This window comes from Balaenoptera musculus, chromosome 7 (assembly GCF_009873245.2).
Source record: "Balaenoptera musculus isolate JJ_BM4_2016_0621 chromosome 7, mBalMus1.pri.v3, whole genome shotgun sequence".
In the NCBI taxonomy this organism is placed as follows: domain Eukaryota; kingdom Metazoa; phylum Chordata; class Mammalia; order Artiodactyla; family Balaenopteridae; genus Balaenoptera; species Balaenoptera musculus.
In genome coordinates this window covers 96,717,337-96,740,684 of record NC_045791.1, presented here as the reverse complement: position 1 = coordinate 96,740,684, position 23,348 = coordinate 96,717,337, and the positions used below count along the sequence as shown (strand labels likewise).

General features: G+C 39.3%; 1 protein-coding gene across 3 annotated transcripts in view; it reads left to right on the top strand.

Moving 5' to 3' along the window:
- EPHA4 (EPH receptor A4) overlaps positions 1-23,348 on the top strand; it is a 143,282-nt gene that overhangs the window by 111,890 nt on the left and 8,044 nt on the right. Inside the window, exons 9-17 of one of the 3 annotated variants that reach the window (XR_005020642.1) lie at positions 5,787-5,845; positions 8,374-8,487; positions 8,745-8,930; positions 12,774-12,835; positions 13,293-13,502; positions 15,387-15,536; positions 19,036-19,229; positions 22,518-22,702; positions 23,011-23,348. The exon at positions 23,011-23,348 is cut by the window's right edge and continues 588 nt beyond it. Coding sequence is in view for 1 of the 3 variants with exons in the window: in XM_036858294.1 (XP_036714189.1) it covers positions 5,787-5,845; positions 8,374-8,487; positions 8,745-8,930; positions 12,774-12,835; positions 13,293-13,502; positions 15,387-15,536; positions 19,036-19,229; positions 22,518-22,673; positions 23,011-23,125 (1,246 nt within the window). In the remaining 2 variants the exon portion in view is untranslated. Of the gene's footprint in view, positions 1-5,786; positions 5,846-8,373; positions 8,488-8,744; positions 8,931-12,773; positions 12,836-13,292; positions 13,503-15,386; positions 15,537-19,035; positions 19,230-22,517; positions 22,703-23,010 lie in introns of those variants that run through there. The other 2 variants (XM_036858294.1, XR_005020643.1) reach the window with 2 other exon arrangements.

The following is a 23,348-nucleotide window of genomic DNA, read 5'->3' as shown; positions in this document are numbered from 1 at the left end:
TGGAGAAGTATGAGCTTTAGGCAAGTCAGAGTAATCTTTAATTTTTCCAATGAGAAGATCCACTTTTTTATTTATTTATTTATTTATTTATTTATTTATTTATTTATTTATTTTTATTTATGGCTGTGTTGGGTCTTCGTTTCTGTGCGAGAGCTTTCTCTAGTCGTGGCAAGCGGGGGCCACTCGAGAAGATCCACTTTTTTCTTTTGACCAACTTGGAAGTGTAAACATTTGGGGATCTCAGTGAAAGAATGAAATTCCTAAATTTATAAATTTTATTTATATATTTAAAATAATATACAGAATACATTGACTTAGATTTATTGTATGTTTTTACCAGCCATATTATGTTGAGGAAATTAACTTACATTTTTTATAGGCATCTTTGATCAGTGTCTTCCTGTGTCACTTATCACATACGTTATAATTTAAGGATTCTGTCAGCTTTTCAGAGAATGTAATTGTACCTGCCATCTGGGTGGTTTAAGGTGCAGCATTTCTTGTATTTATGTAATGCTGTCTCTAGAAGTCTTATCCTAAACTGCATATGCACATTCTGTTGGCAACATGGCACCATTTCCTTATACTCCTGTAGGTACACATTTGTGATCTCCACAGTGTAACCACTTAATTGCTTTTAAAAGTGATTTTTGACTGTTAACAATGACATCATAAAATGCAATGATAAGGTCATAACCTCAGGACTAATGATCTTGGTGATCAACTGTGTTAAATTCCTCTGACAACCACCTCCCCCTTTTATATTAATGATTTTATCAGTTTACCTCCAAGCATCCTAAATAGTATTAATTCAGGTTGCTTTAGGCCAGTGTGTCTCCCCCAAATAGTATTTTATTGTTCAGTATGTATGAGAAACACTTTTAAGAAAGAACTAGAATGCAAGATGAGTTCCTCTTTTCTAAAGGACAGTTTGGTGACCAGAGACAAGTACTGCCTGATAACCAGCCATAGGTGGCGTTTCTACTGACCTTCTGATGATCTCTGGTGCCGCCGGGTTTCCATTTATGTTAGGGTTATAAAGTACCCCTTTTACCTGAATTAAAGAAGTGAATTAATTGATTTTAAGAAAAAAATGAAATGGCTATGGCAAAATTTGTGAAGGAGGTACACTTACGGCTCAGGATAGGAAACTACTGGCATCTTGTATAGTAGGAACTTGAGGCCTGGAGAGGAGGTTAAACAGTTAACTGCACCAAGGTCACACAGCTAGTTAGTTGCCTGATCAGGACAGGGATCTGTCTCTCCTGACTTCAGTACTGGCCTAGATAGATTATTTTAATGTCTTCTGGACTGAAAACATTGACCTACATCAGAAGTTAGCATTGACAGTTGTAGCAAACCAGAGCTTCAGGAGTCTCCTTCATGATGTTGGTACCATTTGTGATGTGTGATTTGATGTGCAATCTAACACATGCTATAAAGTCAGACCTTGCAAGTTAGTTTTGTCTTCTTCGGAAGGTTACGATTTTCCACTTTGGAGCTGAAGCTGTTCCCATAATGCTAAAACAGTCACCATTCAGACTCTATCTTCCCCGGTGTCCTAATTGTAATATTATGGTCACGTAAGAATGAATACACTTAAATGTTAGCCGAAATTGGCTCTGATGAAGTCATGTAAATTCCTACAATTAGTTGGCAGATGGTACTGCGGGAACATTTCTAAACAACCTGTGTGCACTCGTGTGGTTCAATTCCACCCATGTCAAAATGTTGGTCATGAAGAACATTTAGCCGTCATTTGGTGCAGGAACAATGACAGCTTAAGGAAGGGGAAAAAGAAGAATAGCTTCGATGAATCTTCATAGGTGATGCCATTAAACGCTGGAAAGTGTCCTGGAGCTATGCTAGTTATTACATTGCTTTATCTTCTTTAATCTGCACTTTAGCTGAATAAATTACTTACCTTTTGCTAATTAGTTTTGGAACAGTGAGCCCCATCAGTCAAATCCATCGACTTGATCAGGGAAGTCAGTATTTTAATAAAAGTGGGGTGAGCGCTGGGCCCTGTCACGCTTCCCTCCACTATTTTGTTGGTTTTATCGGGTAGTCAAGGCGCCAGGAACAACACATTGGTTGGGAGGGCAGGGCTGGGGTCTCATGCTGTCCCTGGACAATGTCTGTTAATACCCTGACTCCGCCTCCCTTTGACAGAGGCGGGCTTAGTCACAGGCTTTCAAAGTTTCACCTGCAGAGGAATCTCTTTACCTCCTGCAGTTAAAAGGTTCCATGTTTCCTTCTGGAGCATTCACTCACAAACCAGTCCCCTCCTTCCCCCCTTTTTTCAATCAGCTTGCCCACATCTCAATAATTAGAAAATCTTCCACAAAGGTTTCCTTCTGTCATTCAGGTGATCTGCCTTGGATGTCAATTTAGCACTCTTTTAGGCTATGTGGTTTCCTCTGGGCTGGCTGACCCAACGATAAGCTTCCATAGGCTTTCTTTCTCTGGACAATAATGAACACATTGTCGCACCCTGAGCCAAAGGAGAAAGGGTCATCAGGTGACAAAGGTAGAGCAGGACTCAGGCTTTTTAGTTTTAAAGGTATTATTAAGTAGCTAATAGGCTACAATTAGCTTTTGAACAGTAATCCCTGTGTTTCTTTGTCAGCATTCCCTGTACTCTACTGGGGTCTTCTCCTCCAAGTTAACACTCCAAGTAAAGTTTCTTTAAAAGTACACCTTCTACCAGAAAAGCTGTCCTTCAGAGTTGAAGGAGAGAGAAAGAGTTTTCCAGACAAGCAAAAGCTAATGGAGTTCATCACCACTAGACTGGCCTTACAAGAAATGTTAAAAGGACTTATTTAAGCTGAAACAAGAGGGTGTTAATTAGTTGCAGGAAAACATATGAAAGTATAAATCTCACTGGTAAAGGTAAATATGCAGTAAAAATCAGAATAATTTAAAGTTGTAAGGTTAATTACTTACAAAGCTTGTATGGAGCTTAAAAGACATGAATAGTAAAAACAGCTATAACTATAATACTTTGCTAAGAGATACACAAGATAAAAACATGTAAATTGTGACATCAAAAACATAAAACATTGGGCGGGGAGGGAATAAAAATATAGAGTTTTATAAAAAAACAAAATACACCTTCTCCTCTAATTTCCTTCCTCCTTCTATGTTCAGAAGTCTGAGGAGGGGATGGGCAGGTCAGCCTTATAATGATCCCTGCCATTTTACATTTCCTCTGGCTTTGCACAGATTTCATGAATATGTTGATGGAAAATGGCACTCCTGGGGTGCTTGAGGCTGCTCCTTTCTTTTGGTATCTACAAGGGTTTTTGATGGACTCTCCGACAATTTAAAGTTGGGACAAAAGCTTCCCTGCTCGATGCATTTTTTTCTTCTTTAAAGGAAAGAAATTCAAATCAGTATTTGAGACCTAAAGTGGTTTAAAAGATATACTTGTAATTTTAGATAATGCTTTTGGGAGCTCTGATAAGATACAATCTCTGGGGCTGGCAGGACCCTATCACACCCTTGGGACCTAGGCACGCATTTCCCTGACATAAAATGCTATTTTCATAGTCCCTGACCTAACACTCTTATATTTCCTTTAAAAGGAGAGGGGAGGGGGAGTTTTGGAGGGGACTGCATCTTTCATACAAATGTTTGGTTTCAGGATGTTTAAACCTGTTTAGCTTCTTTGATGAAGCAATGGATTTTGAGAGCAAGTGGAATCCAATTTAAGTGGATTTACTGATATAAAATGTGCTATGACTTATAATTAACTCTCACCAGCTATCGTCATATAACTTCATCCCCGCTGGTAGAGGCATGTGAGGTAGTGAGCTGGACAGGGCAGACACACTCCTGTATTTGCTAGGAGGGTCGTGGGTAAATGACTTGCCCTCCTGCCTCCACGTTCTCATCTGTACAATGGGACTAAACACGTGTCTGTCTGCCTGATTGCTTTCATAGGGTTCTTGAGAAGATGCCATGAAATGTTATACGTGAAGGCTCTTTTAAAAGTTAAATACAAAGTGAAAATGCAAGCTATTATTTGGGACTGAATGACTCGCACTTCGAAGTGAACTCTAATAACTGAGGTCTCTGTTTACTGAGCTGGTTCCTGCTTTGCAAACAGTTAGGGGAAGAGATAATATATGTGATGAGAGCACTTTGAAAAGTTAAATGCAGTGTAAAACTGCCAAGTATTATTATTTGCAAGGGAATTATACACGCAGAGGAACATCTGTAGGCTCTGAGGGTCTGATTGCAGAGCTGGTTCCTGCATTGCTGACAATTAGGAGAGGAATGTGGGTGAGGAGCAGGGACACGTGACTGTGACTGAGCTGCTCTCTGGTGGCACTGCGTGGCCCTCTCTCTGTTCCATGACCATCCTGCCCTTCTTGACTTGTTCAGAGTGCAGGGGTTATCAGATTCAGACAGGACCACACTGCTGCGACCCCCTGTGGCCGCCAGGGACTCTTGTCACCACAGAGCCTGTTTCCTCATATGTAAGAGTCCTGACTGACCTCATCTTTAAAGCTCTAAGAAAATTACAAGATGATTATAAACTGCAATATAAACTTGACATTTTTGACAGAAACATACATGTACATATTTTATTCACTAATATGGTCTCATCTTCCAACTTTACAGAGCTCTAATATGGACTGAGTTGATTTTCCAATTTTACATACATACACATAGACACATATATATGTGTCTATGTATAATGTATCAAGATTACTGATTCAAGAATTATATATATTCAAGATTTCTTTTTCCCAAGACTCTTTATAACCAAGCCTGATCTCACTCCTATGGGACACTGAGAGCAGAACGCCAACCGTAGGACCACACGCTGTTTTTTGGAGAAAAGAATTAGGCGACAAATGGAAACTTATTTTTTGTTTTGTTTTGTTTTGTTTTTATTTGGCTGCATGGGGTCTTAATTGCGGGACCTTCGTTGTGGCACGTGGGATCTTCTGTTGCTGTGCAGAAGATCCCAGCTGTGCGCGGGCTTCTCTCTAGTTATGGCGCATGAGCTCCTGAGTGCACGGGGTCAGTAGTTGCGGCACGCGGGCTCTAGAGCGCACAGGCTTAGTTGCCCCGCGGCATGTCGGATCTTAGTTCCCTGACCAGGGATTGAACCCAAGTCCCCTGCATTGGAAGGAGGATTCGTAACCACTGGGCCGCCAGGGAAGTCCCGGATCCTTATTTTTACTGCTGCAAGTTTTCTACAAACTCTTAAGGAATGTAATCCAGTATGAAACAAATGTTTACCTTTTAAATTGTCGTTAATCATTTAGGAATTTGTATGAAGCAGCTGAAGCCAATAACCACAAAACTATTGTTTTAAGAATATCATATGATAGGATAATGAGTTTTTTTGTGGTAGTAGTTACTGTGGTGAAAGCAACAGGGCTTACTATTACTTATTACATACTGACTATGATTGCCTTTGATGTATGCAGAATTCACCTAGGGAAACTTATTTTAATTCAGAATATGTATGTGGGGAAATTAGCCAGTAAACTTCTAATCTATTTTCAATACAATAAATTTCTCCTGGGGATTTAAAATTATAATTATATTATAAAATATTTGCTGTATCACCTCAGTTTAATACTGTGGTTACGAGCAGAGACTCTGGACTCTGCGGTGACAAGTTACTTACCCTGTTATTTCACCTCCCATAACCTCAGTTTTCTCATCTGTGAAATGTGCATTACATATCTGCCTGACTTATATTATGGTAGTAAAGAACTTGTGGTTTACAGCTTTTGAAAATATTGTTTTTTATCGTTTAACAGACGGAGTAAATACAGTAAAGCAAAACAAGAAGCAGATGAAGAGAAACATTTGAACCAAGGTACAGAAAACTGGATTAAAAATAATTTTATTTTTAGAGCGTGTCTCGTGTTTTCAGTTTAGAAATGTCTAAATAATATTCACATGGCTATTAATATTAAATTCTTTTCATGAAATTATCCAAATAATGTACTTCAGGGTTTCAAACTGAAATAGGTGATGGGTATTTTTTTTTTTAAGTGAAATTAAAGATGGAGGTTGGGTAATTTCCTTAGATGCTTCTTCTTTTTCCTTATTTTATCCTCCAACCTGAAAAAGTATTGGTCTAGCTGGCTCATTTTTGTAGCTGGGTGGCAAGGTTTAGAAGGTAACAATTTTTCTCTTATTATAAGGTAAATATTTTGGAGACAATAGAAAAAGAAATTGAACACACCACAGAATATGTGCTGTGGAATTCAGGACTATCAATATTTCTTTAGTGGATTTTAGTTATTTTGATATTCCAAGTGGAGTCAAAGACTAAATTCAGAGAATCGACTCTGAATGACTTGAGCAAGATAGAAGACTCTGGAATGGACAGTGGTTGGTGTCTCTCCAGGAGTACTATCCACGAGAACTTTCTGAGGTGATGGCAGTGGTCTTTATCTGCACCATCCAATGCATTAGCCAAGGGCCACAAGACCTGCTGAATACCTGAAAAGTAGTTAGTGTGAATGAGGAAGTGAATTTTAAATTTTATTTAATTTTAACTGACTTATATCTAAATAACACCGAGTGGTTAATAGCTACCTTATTAGCACAGGGAGGTAGAAGGGCTGGAAGAATAATCCTGAGAAAGGTTTTCTTGGCTAGAGCATGTGAAGTGATGAAGGGTCATGGAGTGTCTGATAATTTTCCATTTGTTCATCTTGTTTCCTTTCTAAAACCACACTTTCTCATTTGCATGTGGCATATATTTTTAAAAACAAAAATGATGCATTTTTTTGAGATGAGGACAAAACTGACAGTCTTGCAAAATCAAAGGGTTTGGGCCAACCACTAGCTAGCATCCTACACCTCTCAGCGCCCCAAAGCCCCAGGAGCTCGAGCAGGGAGAGGCGAGGTATGAATGAATGCCAGTGGAAAGTTCCCAGTAATTTTTAATGCGTCTTGTCCCGGACATCTCTGGCTGCCCCAGAGGTCACATTCCGAATTCAGTTTACAGGTGACTATGGGGTGTGGCCGAATTACCCTTCCTAGTATTTAAACCATTGACTCGGCCTAAGCTTCCAGGTGAAATTCAGTGTCTTTTCTTACAGCACTTTCTTTCCAAAACAGAATAAAAGTGGAACTCCAATACAGAGTTTGTATTTTCAAATCAAATAGCAGATACTATCCTCTCATCCACTTAACCTAAGTTTAATCTTAGTTTGTTAATTGTTGTCAATTGTTGGTCCAGATATGAGGCAAAAGATGATATCTTGTAACACAGGTCATTTGAGAAAATTTCTGTTATCTTCCCTAAGGGAAGAAAGCTGGAGATGGTGGGTAGGATGTGAGCAACTGATTGGGACAACAGTATTTATTTATTTATTTTTTAAATTGTGTTTAGTTTTTTTTTTTTGAATTTTTGAATTTTATTTTATTTTTTTATACAGCAAGTTCTTATTAGTTATCCATTTTATACATATTAGTGTATACATGTCAATCCCAATCTCCCAATTCATCCCACCCCCCCCACCCCACCCCCCCACTTTCCCCCCTTGGTGTCCATACGTTTGTTCTCTACATCTGTGTCTCAATTTCTGCCCTGCAAACCAGTTCATCTGTACCATTTTTCTAGGTTCCACATATATGCGTTAATATGCGGTATTTGTTTTTCTGTTTCTGACTTACTTCACTCTGTATGACAGTCTCTAGATTCATCCACGTCTCTACAAATGACCCAGTTTCGTTCCTTTTTATGACTGAGTAATATTCCATTGTATATATGCACCACATCTTCTTTATCCATTCGTCTGTCGATGGGCATTTAGGTTGCTTCAATGACCTGGCTGTTGTAAATAGTGCTGCAATGAACATTGGGGTGCATGTGTCTTTTTGAACTATGGTTTTCTCAGGGTATATGCCAGTAGTGGGATTGCTGGGTCATATGGTAATTCTATTTTTAGTTTTTTAAGGAACCTCCATACTATTCTCCATAGTGGCTGTATCAATTTACATTCCCACCAACAGTGCAAGGGGGTTCCCTTTTCTCCACACCCTCTCCAGCATTTGGGACAGCAATATTTAGATAACACATTCCAAATTTCCTTATAGAGACTCTCTTTTCTTCCATGGGATAGGTTGTTTTTAAAATTTCATCCCTGAAGTGTGAAGACATTCCAGGAACTCAGTAGAGCTACAGCCTCTTAAGTAGCAAACAATTCTTGTTTACCCACTAACGAAACCCAGAGCAAGAATTTAAACATTTTCCTATGTCTACGCTAAGTATTTTTCTCATGCTAAAAAAATTTTTTCTGTGCTGAATATTTTTAGACCCAGAGAACTTCAGTTCATTAGTGGTTCCTGAGAAGTGTTCTGCCAACCTTTTGCATGTTTATTACTCAGGTGTTAGAACTTACGTGGATCCCTTTACGTACGAAGATCCCAACCAAGCAGTTCGAGAATTTGCCAAAGAAATCGACGCATCCTGCATTAAGATTGAAAAAGTCATAGGAGTTGGTAAGTGTCTGTGTCTATAAGCCTATTTTCTTTGTGAATATTAAATATATGTATGTGGATTATATAAATGCATTAGAATGTATTGTATGTGCCTGTATATGTAAATATCTGTGTACCTGAAATTTCCTTGATCTACATAAAACACCAGCACAGTGCCTAGTGTATAATAAGCACTCAACAAATGTTAGCTATTGGCTGTTATTCTTTCTCCTTGAACGTGTTTCTGGTTCAGAGTCAATTCTTTTTCTCTCCCAAAGGTGAATTTGGTGAAGTATGCAGTGGGCGTCTCAAAGTGCCTGGCAAAAGAGAAATCTACGTGGCTATCAAGACATTGAAAGCTGGTTATACAGACAAACAGAGGAGGGACTTCCTGAGTGAGGCCAGCATCATGGGACAGTTTGACCACCCAAATATCATTCACTTGGAAGGCGTTGTCACCAAATGTATGTGCGTCGCTCCCTTTACAAAGCCAAGTTAGAAGTTACTGGCAAATTAAACACACATTTTCTTTCCAGGGAAATGACAGATGGAGCAGACCCACTGATTGCTAATAGGAGGAAATCAGCGCAGGACAAGTCATTAATCTTGTAGTCATTTCTAAATGGGTGTATGCTGTAGGCTGATACCCTATTTCCAAGGCAGCTTGTGTGAGATTTTAGCGAAATTAATATCGCAGATTTTTGGTGTGCCTTGCCATCTTTCGAATCTTTGCTAGACCAAACTGATTGTCACAGGCTAGGTGCAAGCAGATGGTAAGCAAAATAAATTTTAAGTACTTTTCATATAAAACACAACAAAACCTCACCACACCTTATGTTCGAAGCTTCGGTTCCAGATGCAGGGAGTGTATCTTGGTAATCTATTATATTGGGGGATTTGCTTGTCTGCTCTGCCTGATTTATGGCAGCTGCAGTTGCAGTTCAGCACCTGTTTCCAGTAACACCTGGTTGAACCTACCTTTTTTAGTCCATTAGCATTCGCTCAGCCCGTGAACCACGCTTCAGTTAAAATACGACACAGTTCAACAGATGCATTTTGCGAAGCAGACCCTGAATACATCTGTAAGACTGGCTAAGACCAACTTATAAAGCACCACAGCTGAAACGGTTACTATTGAAGGTGGCTCTGTTCCAGGAGCCTTAGTATCTATTACAGTTACTACAAGTCAAGGATCTTGTAAGCCTGGGGCTATGTCTCCAGGACGGCCAAAGTACCATTTAATTTGATTCCAGGTGCCTGGGAAAAGCGTCCTCCATCAACCGGTGCAGAGTGGCTGCCGCAGTGGGTGAAGTGGAGGTGTAAACGTTGGATGTTAGGTCTGGGGCAAAGGGGGCAGGCAGTAAGACACAAGGGTACACAATCTTTAGGCAGGGAAAATTTGGAAATTACTAAAAAGTGAGAGCAGATATACACTAATTTAGAGGTCCTCAAACTTAAACATACATCAGAATTCTGGAAAACTCATTAAAACACTTTCCTGGACCTCATCTTCAGAGGTTTGATTCAGTGAGTGGGAGCCCATGAGTTCACATTTCTGAAGAGCTCAAGGTCAATCAAGCTATAGTACCTGGAACCACACTTTGAGCACCTTTGGCCTAGTGACCAAAGATTTGCACATCATCTACTGCTAGTAAATTATGAGGCCTTGACTAGTTGCTCAAGTTCTCAGTTTCCTCATCTGTAAAATAGAGATAAAAATAGAATGGAATATTTAGCGTATTTGGCATAATGCTTATTTAGCAAATTAAAAAAAAAACAAAACTAAGTGTTAACTGGCATTATTATGTCTTAAAAAGTACATCTTTCCCCATCTTTGGAATCCTTCAAAAAAGGAACCTTGGTGCTAAGGGTATATAATTTTTCACCTAAGGTGAAGGCTGTAATTAGCATAGAATAGCTCTATTTGCTTTTTAAGATGAGTTTTACAGACAGGATATTTTTTCTGTGGCCTGTGTCCCGTGGAGCTGCCCAGAGCCCTTCACTACTTTAATTAAAAGATAACATTCCCTTTAAATACTTCTGCAGGTCCATTTTCTCAAAAGGAGGCTCTGTTCAGCTTGGGGTGTTTTTCCTGGGGCAGACAGTGATTTTTGTAGCACCTCTGCAGAAAGGCGAAGAAACAGGGGATCTTTGTGTTGACGTCCCACCACACCCGTGGCTATTACAGCTGTAACTGTTACAAACGACTGGATGCATTTGCATAATGCACTTGTCACTGAATTAAAATGGTTTAAAATTTCCACCAGAGGAGCCATCCCCTTCCCCCCACCTTTCCCCTCCCCATTGCCTCCCTGCCTGTTCCGGGAAAGGGTCTGTCTCTACCCTGGAGCCCAACCTGGACCCATTTCATAAGCCCCTCTGTGCTTATGGAGACATTCATCTTTATTTCTCTTGTAGAGCTCATAAAGATTCTGACAAATGGATACTTTTCATAAACAAAAAAATGGAGGATAATTGTGAAGATAGTGCCTGACAGTCAGACTAGGGAGGTGTGAGGGTGAAAGAGTGGGAGAGTGTGAATTCATGGCTGGACTTCCTTGAGTAACTTGGTAAATGGACAGGGAGACTATAAATTCTCGCCACTGCCCCGCCTCCCCCTTCTGGATCTTCTCCTTGCTTCCCCACATTTCCAGAGGGATCTGGTGAAATGGAAGTAGGTGTTAATGCACCATCAGGGGAGTCACCCCTTCTCATGAGTTGACAAAGTATCGTTTGATTGAGGCAGGTTCATTAAAACTCATTTAGATGCATTTGTTCTATGTGGTCACAGATGCAGAGGTTAAATGAGTCTGAGGACTAAAGGCTTCCTAATAATATTGATGGAGGATGGAAAGGTGTACGGGGACCACTCCCTCCAGCCAAGGGGAAAGAGATTAGAAGTGGTTTTACTCATCCTTTGGTCTACACCGAGATTCCTGCTTTTGCTGCCTGCTTTCATTCATCACTTGAAAATTAAATGTTCGTGGTGGTGTTCTCTAATCCAACATTTTTGCCTCGGAAAGATTTCTTAGGCACGGTACCAAATGTCCAATCGAAGAACAAATTGATAAATGGGACTTCACTGAAATTTAAAACATCTGCTCTTCTAAAATTTTGCTTCTGAAATGAAGACGTTTCCCCTTTCCCCACACCAGTACAGAGTCTAATCTGATAGGGGCTCTGGGTGGGAAATGTACTCGTTTAGAATAATTCTGGGGGCTTTCCGGCAGCGGCGCAGCCCAGCCCATTTTCCCTGACTGGATGTCTACGTCCAAACAGTCCACAAGGACAGGCAATGAATATTTTTGATTTTTCAAACTAACATTTTATTTTCCTCACAGGAACTCTTTTCTGTTCTCTTGGCTTTACCCCTTGCCTTAGTAAAGTATCGAAGATTTACACCCCACTCCCACAAATACCCTTTAGAAAGAAGGAATTTCAGACCTTGAGTCCACTGCCAGGGATTAAGAAACTAAAGAATGATCCTTATTTCCTAAGGTCCTCAGAAAGAAAACCAAAGTGAAATGAAAGTGTTTCCCACTTCTCTCAAACCTTGAAATCATTCTGATTTCTTTGCTTAGAAAAGGGAGAAGGGCACACAAAGGCTCTAGTCCTGAATTTAAATTGCTGCCTAGGATGAAATCACTTATTGACCCTTTTCTGTGATTTTGTTGTTGCTGCTGCCGAGGTTGGCAGCTTAAGGAAGCAAATAGACTGAGTTTATTTATAGATAGGAAAAGGGAAAAGAAAGGATATAGCCCCTGACCTGAGTGAGGCAGGGGGAAAAGCTAAGATGGTACATGCTTGAGTTTTAAGATGAGTCTGGGTAATGAAGTATCCAACATAGCTCCCAGAAGCTTGGGTTTCTCTAAATAGGTAACAAAAAAAAAAGTTTCTCTGTTCATGGATTCCTTTAGCATTGCACAAGTGGCTCTTCTGGGGACAAAATTAATTAATTATCTTAAAGATTTTTTTCTCCTTTAAGCGGGCCATTTGTCATCTTCTCCATTTGCTTGAGAGAGCAAATACCCATCCGCGTGCTCCCTGGATACCAGAAGCCACTTTATTAAAGACCTTGTCCACAAGCCACCCAAAGGGTTAACCTTCCAGATGGAATTTAAACCTACTCGTCCTTTTAATATTTCATTCCTAGCTCCCCACAGCTGAGGCATAAGCTTGGCTTGTTTTAATTAAATTAGATCGCACAAGACAGGTGTCCTGGCAGGAAAATTGCGCACAGCCCATTTTTATCTCATTAACTGCAGTGCTCATCAAGGGTTTTGTGTTTTTCTTTCTGGAAACTCTAGGTAAACCAGTAATGATCATAACAGAGTACATGGAGAATGGCTCCTTGGATGCATTCCTCAGGGTATGTGACTACTTTATATTAAACCCAAGAATGTTGGTATTTAGAAAACTCTAACAGACTTTGAGTATTTGTTCTGTTTCGTTGTATTCATGGACTTTTTTCTAATGAGGCAAAGGAAGAAGAGGAGAAATAGAGAGTGATGTGATTTTTTTTAAAGGCTCTTCAATAATCCACGTACAAGGAGGGTAGTATTTGATTTATTCTTGTATCGTGGGGCTGTTTGAGCCATAGATTCATTACAGTTGGATAATTTCCATCTATTACAGGAAGCAAACCCAGCTCCTAGGATATACTCTACTCATGAATTAGTGACTTTGGTCAAAAAGGCCCGGAAATCATATTGAGTTTCACTGCACACCGGATACAGATATCGAAAAAGATCCAAGTAATAAATGCTTGGTGAAAATTAATTTGGCCTAATGCTAATGAGATTGTACCTTATTTCTTTCCTCTGCAGAAGAATGATGGCAGATTTACGGTCATTCAGCTGGTGGGCATGCTTCGTGGCATTGGGTCCGGGATGAAGTATTTATCTGATATGAGCTACGTGCATCGAGATCTGGCTGCACGGAACATTCTGGTCAATAGCAACTTGGTCTGCAAAGTGTCTGATTTTGGCATGTCCCGAGTGCTAGAGGATGATCCAGAAGCAGCTTATACCACCAGGGTAAGAAAGATTTGTGACCTCTGGGCTTTGACTCTGAGGAAACTGTTCCTCTCACTTTGACGTTTAAACCCTTTGTGATTTTTACAAGTTTCCTCTTCTTTCAGAGCCTCTTCATAGCCATGCATCCATTTTTAAACCATGTTTCCGAAGAGGGATTTTGAAACAGCCTCTAGATGTGTGACCACTTTACAAAGCCACAAGTTAGAGCGTCACTTATTATTGTATTTTTTCACACTCAATCTACCTTCCTTCCTTCCTTTCTTCTTGTTTGTTTTAGATTTTCTACTTGGTTCTTTTTTATTATTTAAAAAAAAATCTTATTTTAAACAGGACAGAACAATATTTCTAGTCGGTTGCCTACCGAATCTGAGAATGTATATACAGGATTTATAAAACATTTACACTACGCAAGGTTTCCCAGTATCTAATGGCCTGCATTTTACTACTGGTAGATAAGCCAGGATTAAGGCAGAGTTAAGAGTTATCAGTATACAGTTAATGGCTATGCTATCTTAGCCGGACAATCTGAATATAAGATACTAATGGAATAAACACAGAATCATAAAAGTTATTGGCCATTAGGGCTGCCACTGTTAAAATCAACATGAAGCAGGCCAGCCATTTTCTTCTTTTAATGCTCACCATTTTGCATGTGCAATGGTAAGCATTGGGGTTTTCTGGTATAGTTTGTTGGGGGGGGTATGTGTGTATGTGTGTGTGTGTTTTCTGGTAGTGTTCAGTTTCTTTGGCTGTAGTTTTGATTCTTACACATACCCTCTTCTGAATTCAAAGTCCATTCATTCAGGAAAGAATACATCTTTGTCCATGCTAAAGACTTTTTATTTTTCCCCAGTAGTTGGAGAAAGGAAAGTAAAAGGAAGCTTCTAGAATGATACATTTATATAGCCAAAATATTTAAGGAAAGCAGAAGGCGGCAGCACAAGTGTCTTGCTGTACGGAACAAGCATAAATGTGATACAGTGTATTTTCAGAGTAAACTGCAGTGAATCAATGCAATTTGCAGTACAATTTACTGCCCTGTTTAGTAGCTCTAATAAAGCAGACTTTTAAATGATATCCTCTTGAACAGCTTAAGGGTCTGAATTGAAGTTGAATTAATTTCCCCAGATGGAACCCTAAGAAATTTGAAACTCCATTAAAAATACCTTGCACATAAGCATAATCAAACAAGAGACATTTGAGACCTTTAAACTTTTCTTGGGTAATATTCAATTGCTTTACCATTTTTGCAGGGTTTTTTTTAGAAAAGTAAATAATAATCAAAATCTGGCCCTCCTGCCATTAAAATTAATAATGGCTCTAGCATCTGGTATTATTTGACTTCCTCTAAGAGCCTGTTTAGCATATTATCTTCTAGCTACGTTGGTCATGTTTCTCATGCTCTATAAGAGTTGGATGACAATGGGATGGATAGAAATGTTCATATTTAACTTTCTTAGGTCATGATTTCCAAAGCAGTATTAAGTATTGCCTTTGTGCTGCTGGGTGAGAGAATCTGACAAGAAGTCAAAATTACTGTCAGCTGCACATCCGTTGATATATACCACGGATAACATGTGTATTTTGTAAAACCTAAAATGTCCTTTCTTCTACAGTATTGCCTTAAGTAGAGCTCAGATAATAGGCAGGCTTTTTAAAAAATAATTAAACATATTAGTTGCTTACTTCCCTGTGAATAAAGAAAACATATGAGAACTGTCTCAACCTGGAAGATTTTAGTTAGAATAAACAAATATCCTGATTTTGTTTGGAAAGCTATCTCAGGAATGCTGTTGCCCTGCTTAGCAAACAGTAACAACATTCAGAAACTAAAATGGCACATCAGTGTACTTGGGGGATAACCTAGAGCTTGGATGTTCACAGGGTGGCAAGATTCCTATCCGGTGGACTGCGCCAGAAGCAATTGCCTATCGTAAATTCACATCAGCAAGTGATGTATGGAGCTACGGGATCGTCATGTGGGAAGTGATGTCGTATGGAGAGAGACCCTATTGGGACATGTCCAATCAAGATGTGAGTCTTTATGTTCTGAAATATATGTCTTTGCATTAATGTATGATGGAGTAAGTGTTGAGCTTGAAATGATACATTAAACTTAAAATTCTTAATACAGATGTGTCTAGTAATCTAGCTAAAACTTACAGTCCTGGATTTCGAGGACCAAAATTACAAAGCCTTAATGGTATAATATGGGACATAGATAGATAGATAGGTGCATAGCTTGATCGATTAGCGATATGGAACAGTACTTTTACTTTACTAACTTTCAAACCCATACTGAAATAAAATTAAACCTTGAATTTTAAGAAAATGCAAAGATATCTGAAAAACACAAATTTCACATGAGATGAAATTGACACGAAAGGTTTATTGGAAGAAAATTAGTGAATATTTTAAAGCTGGCAAAGTTGTAATTAGAGCTTGCCCCTTGAGGACTCTAAAATAAAGCTTCACTAAATGACCCTTTGTAAATTATACACATCCCTTTAAATGTACCATCTGGACTACTTTGTAAGGGAGTATCCACAATGCCTCCAATTTTAGAAAAGCATTCAGTAATGACACTAATAAGATTCCAGAGTAATAGAATTTAATTACAGACATCTCCAGTGAGAAAGGAAAAAAACAAACCTAGACTGGGGGCATCTTGCTAGAACACTTATTAGCTAATTCTGAGAAGGTGTTAGTTAGTTCTAGAAGGGTTGGAAATCAGAACAAAATAAAATGGCCATTTCTTGAACTTTCCTAATTTTTTTATATGAGAGGTAAAATATTATCATAGAGTGTGTTTACGAATGTGTGGTATTCAATTTATCAATTTTATATGTAATTTATCAATTTTAAAATTGTATTTTAAAAAAAGTTTTTTTAGAAAATTTTCTCTGATGTGGAATGTTACCTGACCATCTGCCTTGTCCTGAAACAACAGGATGTTGCAAAACCTTGACAATTAAGTGAAAAACCAGGTGCACTCAAGAAATAGGATGTTACCTTATCAGTAGAAGAATGTTTAGAGCAATACAGAAGCTAATGCATTCTGTGTCCAGTGGGGCAAAAAGAATTCTCTAACCAGAATAAGAGGAACGGTAGTGCTGACACTGTAGTATCTATAAATTATAAAGGAAGGTTCATAGCAAATAGCAAGAAAGACAGCAGCTAGCATAACTGATAGATAATTACAGGCTGGAGACAGACTTTGGGAGTGAACAGTGTGTAATCTATTGTTTGATGTGATTATGCAGATACCATCAAGTACCTTTCTTGTATAGTAACATTTGGTTTTGAGTTAGAGACATTCAGAGGAACAAAGACCAACAACCTAGAAGAAGGAGTAGTGCCTGTATTTACTTATTTAATTATTGGATATTTAAGCTTTTCTTTATTTCAGTTGAGAGTGGCGGCCAAATGCTCATAAGAGCAGAATATCTAAAGATGTTGTCAGTTTTCCCGCCCTAAATATTTTCAGACCTATAGCTTTGACAGCTTCTATATTATATGAAAATAATTTTGTTGGTTTAAACTTTCAGTTGTCTGCCTTTATCCATGAAAAAGCATCTGAAGCCAATTCTCTCCCACAAATAATATTGATCTATCATTCACGTGTATTCGTCTCTGCGTTGGAGTCTGTGTAGAACAGGAATCTATAGGAAATGTAACTGGAGAATTACTTTCATGGGTAGAATTCATTTGGCATATGGTGAATGGAGTCAAAGTAACTGTTAAGAATATGTCAAATTTATCAAGTTTTTTGTTTGTTTTAATCCTCTGCCTTCCCCCCCAAAACATTCAGCAGTAAACTGAGAAAATATGCTTTGTTAACCCACAAGCCATCTTCCAAGCTGGCAGTAGATAGGGAGCTAATGAAAGAATACTAAGCAGTCTGAGGGTTTGTAACAAATTGTGTTAACCTGGCATCAGCCCAATGTTGCTTGCATTCTCATCAATTCAATGTAAAATATTTTCATCAAGTCTAGAGTCAACACCATGCACCTGGAAAGATAAAAGAAAGTCAGAGGATCAAACTGACCTAATGTCATTGCCAGAAATAAATAGAATCACGTTCAGTTAGATAGCATATAGAAGTCTACTTTAGAAGGAGAAGTAAATTAATACTAACATAGTAGGAGGTTGGCAAAAAAATACATGGGAGAAAAGGGTTCAGAGGGCTTAATAAATCACAAGATGATTGTTAAACTGAAACAGTATCCTGGTTAAAAGAACCACAGTTATACTGGTACATATAAACTGGACCTAACTGAATTGATTATTTTCTCTTGAAGGCCAATCATTGAGCAGTAATAGACCCGCCGCAGGAGGACTCTGTCATGGTCACTGAGATGGCTGCAGCCAGTGGTGGTTTCACTAGGAGCTATCATTTTAGTAGGGGGAAAGAAAGGACTGATTTAAAGCAATTAAAACTTTTAAAAAATCCCCAAAGAAAATCACCTCCAGAATCTCATAGGATACGCATAAACCCAGGTTATGAGAAGCCAAGAAATTAAGAAGTAATTCCCCTTTTTAAATTTGGCATGAGTCATATCATATTGTGTTACTGGAATTCACACCCTGAAGAAGAGGGGTTTAGAGAAAAGCCAATAAGAAAATGCTGTAATACCTGTGAAGATAGATTAGAAAAATTAGAAGAAAGCCTGTGGAATGATTTATGTCTTATTAGGCAGGAGGACCACTCTGGGCAGGAGGCAGTTATCACCTACCATTATAACTTCTTTCCTGAGATGTGTAAGGGTCCTCTTTAAAATATAAATGCCCCAAGGAAGGTTTTTATTAATTATTTTTAAAACTTTAAATCTAGTTATGAGCACCTTTAACAGGATCAGTTGACAGCCAACTGAGACCAAGAAAGAGATACAGAATTGGTAAATTGGTGTATTTTGGTCTTCCAAAACTAAAAATGGTTGCGCATCTGGAGGGGTTGAGGAATGTGCTGTTTCTGAGAGAGGTAGTGCCTTCTAGATTGGAAGGTCTGGAAGTTGGGCTCTGGTATTGACCCACCAGCTGTCTGAGCAAGAGTACAGAGGCTTAAAGTGAGGCAGAGGGACTTCTGTTTCATAGGCAACTATTAATGCTTCCTAAGGAATGCCTTTAACACTAAGCTAGAGTCTCTTTTGCTAAGAGTGTTTAGCTGATAGAAGAATGAGAGGGCTGTCGCCCTGTGGTCTCTGGGGGCCAGGCCAACACCGTGTGGTTGATCTGATTAGGTTCTAACCGCTTTGGAACATTGATGCTTCTTCACTTTGGAGTTTCAGATGGGCATTGTCTGCCATTTGAGAACCCCTCACAGCAGCAGCTGGCTTCCCTGCCCTGTTGCCAGCAACACTCAGGTCCAGCTCTGGCTTCCGTGAAAGAATTGGAGCCGTTCCCATGCTCAAGCTTGCTGGCAGCTTAATGGACAGGAGACTTGCTGAGCAGGAGGATGAACCTCTAACAACAGCTTGCCTGGCAGCTTAACATACCGTTCTGGGTTTTTTGTTTTGTTTTGTTTTTTTATTAGGTGATTAAGGCCATCGAGGAAGGCTATCGGCTGCCCCCTCCAATGGACTGTCCCATTGCACTCCACCAGCTGATGCTAGACTGTTGGCAGAAGGAGAGAAGCGACAGGCCTAAATTTGGGCAGATTGTCAACATGTTGGACAAACTCATCCGCAATCCCAACAGCTTGAAGAGGACGGGGACCGAGAGCTCCAGGTCAGCCGTGCTTACTTAATACTGATGTATGAAAGAATACATCAGAGATGGCAGGCAAGTGGTGACTCACTTTAATTCCCGCCTTCTCGTCAGAGGCCACTTCACAGCCGTCTGCAACCTGGGTGGCTTCTTCCTCCTTGAGTATTTATGGTAGTTCTTTTCACCATTCTGAAGACCCTAGTACTTGTCAGGCCTCAAACAGAAGTCAGAAAAACAAATTTAAAACAACAACAACAACAAAGGAATAGCTCAAGTGCGTATTTGGTGAGGCTGGACCTGAAAACTTAGGAAGATGGATGAAATGTACTTTTGGAAGATGGTCAGGTTACTAGATGCTATATTTCGAAAGGGGAAGGAACATGGAGTTAGCAAAAAATAAGAATTCGAAGACATCTTTAAGTCGACTTAATAAAGTGTGAATTGTAGCAAGAGATTCCTGGGTTTCGGTTCTTAAAGTTGCTCTTTTCTGAGTCTTTCAAGAGGAGAAGGAAACAGGACCAAGATAAAAACTGATCAAGTTACAAAGCATGCAGATGAATATTTGAGAAGAGTTTTGAAAACTAAAATGATTGAATCACCTGTAAAATAGGTAGTCACTTCATTGAAAAGAGCAAAAGGAAGCATTTCGGTCCAAAAAGAAGATAAAGATACTGCAGGTCTTATAATTAATTCAGTAGGAACTTTTCTACCTGGGAATTGGGCTTTACTGGTATAAGATCCAGGATACCTAGATACCAGTCCCATTGACCATTGTTAGGAGTTAAATGGGTTAAGAAGACAGGCACAATAAGATGAGGTGATTCACGCCCGCAGGAGGAGAGGCATCTACTCATCTCCAGATCTGTGCTTCTCAAAGTCTTCTCTTTCATCAAGACCCTGAGTTAAAAGTAGAAAGACGTTTTCCCCATAGTATCCAAGCCCTTCCAGTCTAGGCCAGCACTAGGATGCTCTCCTCCGGTCTTTCTCTTGAAAACTTAGCCTACAGATTGGAGGAGAAGGAATACGCTTCCCATTACAATATGTGAGGAAAAGAATTGGGAGTGAACAGCAGAGATACCCTGTGTTCTCTTAGGCTTTCAGATCCTTTACCACTAGCCACCATTCAAAGAGTTAATGACCATGCTCTCCTGAAGTAACACTGGGCTGAACTCACATCTTCCTTCTGCCACTGGTAGCTATGTGACCTAAAATAAAATCCCCCATCATTTCTGGTCTATTTTTGGTTCTTCTCTTCTCCAAGGGGGTGAAAATAGATGGCACTAAGGCCTCTTTTCCAGGTGTAGCTAGTTTCTTTTATTCCAAGGTAAAACTCCTCCGGCTTTTTATCTCCAGCTCCAGATGCCACGTTATTTTGTCTGAAGGTTCTTTGGTACTTGGGGCTTCTCCTGCTGGTATAAACTGTTTAGTTGCTAACATTGTATAATGTGTGCTTTGCACCAAAGTACAGAACAAATTGGGTTGTTGGACACACTTTTCTCACTTCTAGATTTTTCTCATTGATGGTACTCAAGAGCTTTGGTGCTTCTTACTGCTTGCTGATAATGGAAGGTTGTATAACATGGTATGTGATTCAGAACAAAATTAGGCAAATGTCACAGTGTTCCACAAAGAGCACAAAGACTTCCAGAACAAGCTTGAGAATGACCCTTAGAGTTCATTCATACTGAGTAAGGATATTTTCATTCTAAGGTCATTTTGACCTTGTCAGGTACCTAGAACCTCCATGTTGCCCTTTTAATGCTTTTGCTTAAAGTTAGAAGTAAATGCAAACTTTTGGTTTTTGTTCATTAATATTCCTGGTAAACATTCAACACTAATGTCTAAAATTCTATGTGGTAGTGTTTGTTATTGGCTCAAAATTGGGAAAAGAATGAAATCTTGATGATTCTTACCATAAAAATTTGCAGAATTTTACTCAGAAAATTGGATTAATTGAAATAATGGACAAAAAAGAAAGGTCACAAAGACAAACTATTATTTGGACACAAAACTGATTGATAAAGCAAGTCTTTGTTAACATATCGATATAAAAAAAGAAGTAATGCAAATCAAGATAATTTAGGTAACAATTAAAGTGAAAAATGGATTGGATTAATTCTACTATGTAGAAAGTTAAGCCATTAGAGGGACTTAATTTTGTTTTTACAAGAAAAGGATTTTTTTGGTTGAAAAGTCAGTAGTGATGATATAATTCTGATTTAAATGTTTGTATTCAAGCAACGTAGTCTCAGGGTGAAGATCAGGTCAAAATGTTAAGATCAACCACATTCTATAATTTCTAGGAAAGGGAGTTCAAGAAAATAGAACTTAACAAGTAGCAAGGTTGCTATACAGGTAATTATAATAAATGTGGTATAAAATACCCTGTTAATGTCTACCTTATGATTATTAAGTAGTTGGAGATGAAGATGACTATAATTCTCTTAATAAATACTTTCCATAAATAGATTATTTATTGTGTCTCAATATCGTGAGGGATGACAGAATACTTGCCTTGAACTCTAGTCCCTCTTGACAGTGATCTAATGTAAAACACCTGGCCTGAGAAATGCATCAACTAATAAATAAGTTAATAAGAAGTGCTTGGAATTTGTTGAAATGATTCTTTTAGGAGCCCCAGCAAGGGAAAACGAGAAGCACATTCCACAATCCAAACAGTGATCAAAGTGGCCATTCTTCCTGCCAGTCTTGGCACACGTGCTGGTCAGGCTGCGTTGATTAAAGAGAGGATTAACTCCCTGCTGTCCCAAGTTTGTTTGAATGCACTGAGCCTGCCTGCAAACCTGGCTGGAAGCATGCCGGACTTGAACTCTCGCTGTTTTCTCTGCTTCCATCAAGTCTGGCAGGTTGCAAGCTCACAGTTTTCCTTACTCATCCTTCACTAGGGTTTCCATAGTTGCTGAACTAAAGTCTGTGATATTCAGTGCTGGCAGGGACTGGACCCTTCCTTCAAAGACTGAGCTGGTTTCAGCCACAAGGGCTCCCCCAATCTTTACCCCAGGCTAGGATGTTAAAAGACCTGCTCTGATCCTTATTGCATTAAGAGGTCCGCATAAAACCAATGTGGGAAATGAAGTTAAGAACAAATAGAGTGATTGAGACATGCTTTTGCAGCTTTATGAAATTAGGGGCGAAAAATCACATGGTGACATTTGACGTTGGTGATTCCATCTAAAGCCCGTTCTTGGTGCTTCGGTTCCCCTTGCCTGTCTCAGACCATTTGACTTCTGAGTCAGGCTGTCTCTCTAATAATTCTTGTCTGTCTACACTTTCTCGTTCCATTTCCAGACCTAACACTGCCTTGTTGGATCCAAGCTCCCCTGAATTCTCCGCCGTGGTATCGGTGGGCGATTGGCTCCAGGCCATTAAAATGGACCGGTATAAGGATAACTTCACTGCTGCTGGTTATACCACACTAGAGGCTGTAGTGCACATGAACCAGGAGTAAGTACTCAGCGATGTAACACAAAAGGGTAAATCTAGATTTCATAGTATTTTGCTTCTTTTGCTTTGAGCTGCATAATCATCCTACTCATTTTTTTAAAAGAAAAGAAAACTGGAATGCCTTTCATTTTGATTGATTGAGTGTCATTTTGCACAGCCTCTATAAAGCTCCTACATTGTTGCATTCAATTGCTTAATTAAACATTTTAATACACCTGCCTTGTTGTGCTGTATTAATTGTGGCTGATTCAAATGCATGTCTGCATGAAGCCCAGAAAAGAGATTCTCGGCCCTCATCACGTTTTCCTCTCCCACTTTTTTCTCCCCCTGCTTACAGTGACCTGGCCAGAACTGGCATCACAGCTGTCACACACCAGAATAAGATCTTGAGCAGTGTCCAGGCAATGAGAACCCAAATGCAGCAGATACACGGCAGAATGGTTCCAGTCTGAGCCGGTATTGAATAAACTCAAAACTCTTGAAATTAGTTTACCTCATCCATGCACTTTAATTGAAGAACTGCACTTTTTTTACTTCGTCTTCGCCCTCTGAAATTAAAGAAAAAAAAAATATCTGCAGCGTTGCTTGGTGTACAGATTGCTGAAACTGTGGGGCTTACAGAAATGACGACCATCATTTGAATTAGACCTGGAACAAATCGTTTCTCAGAAGTCC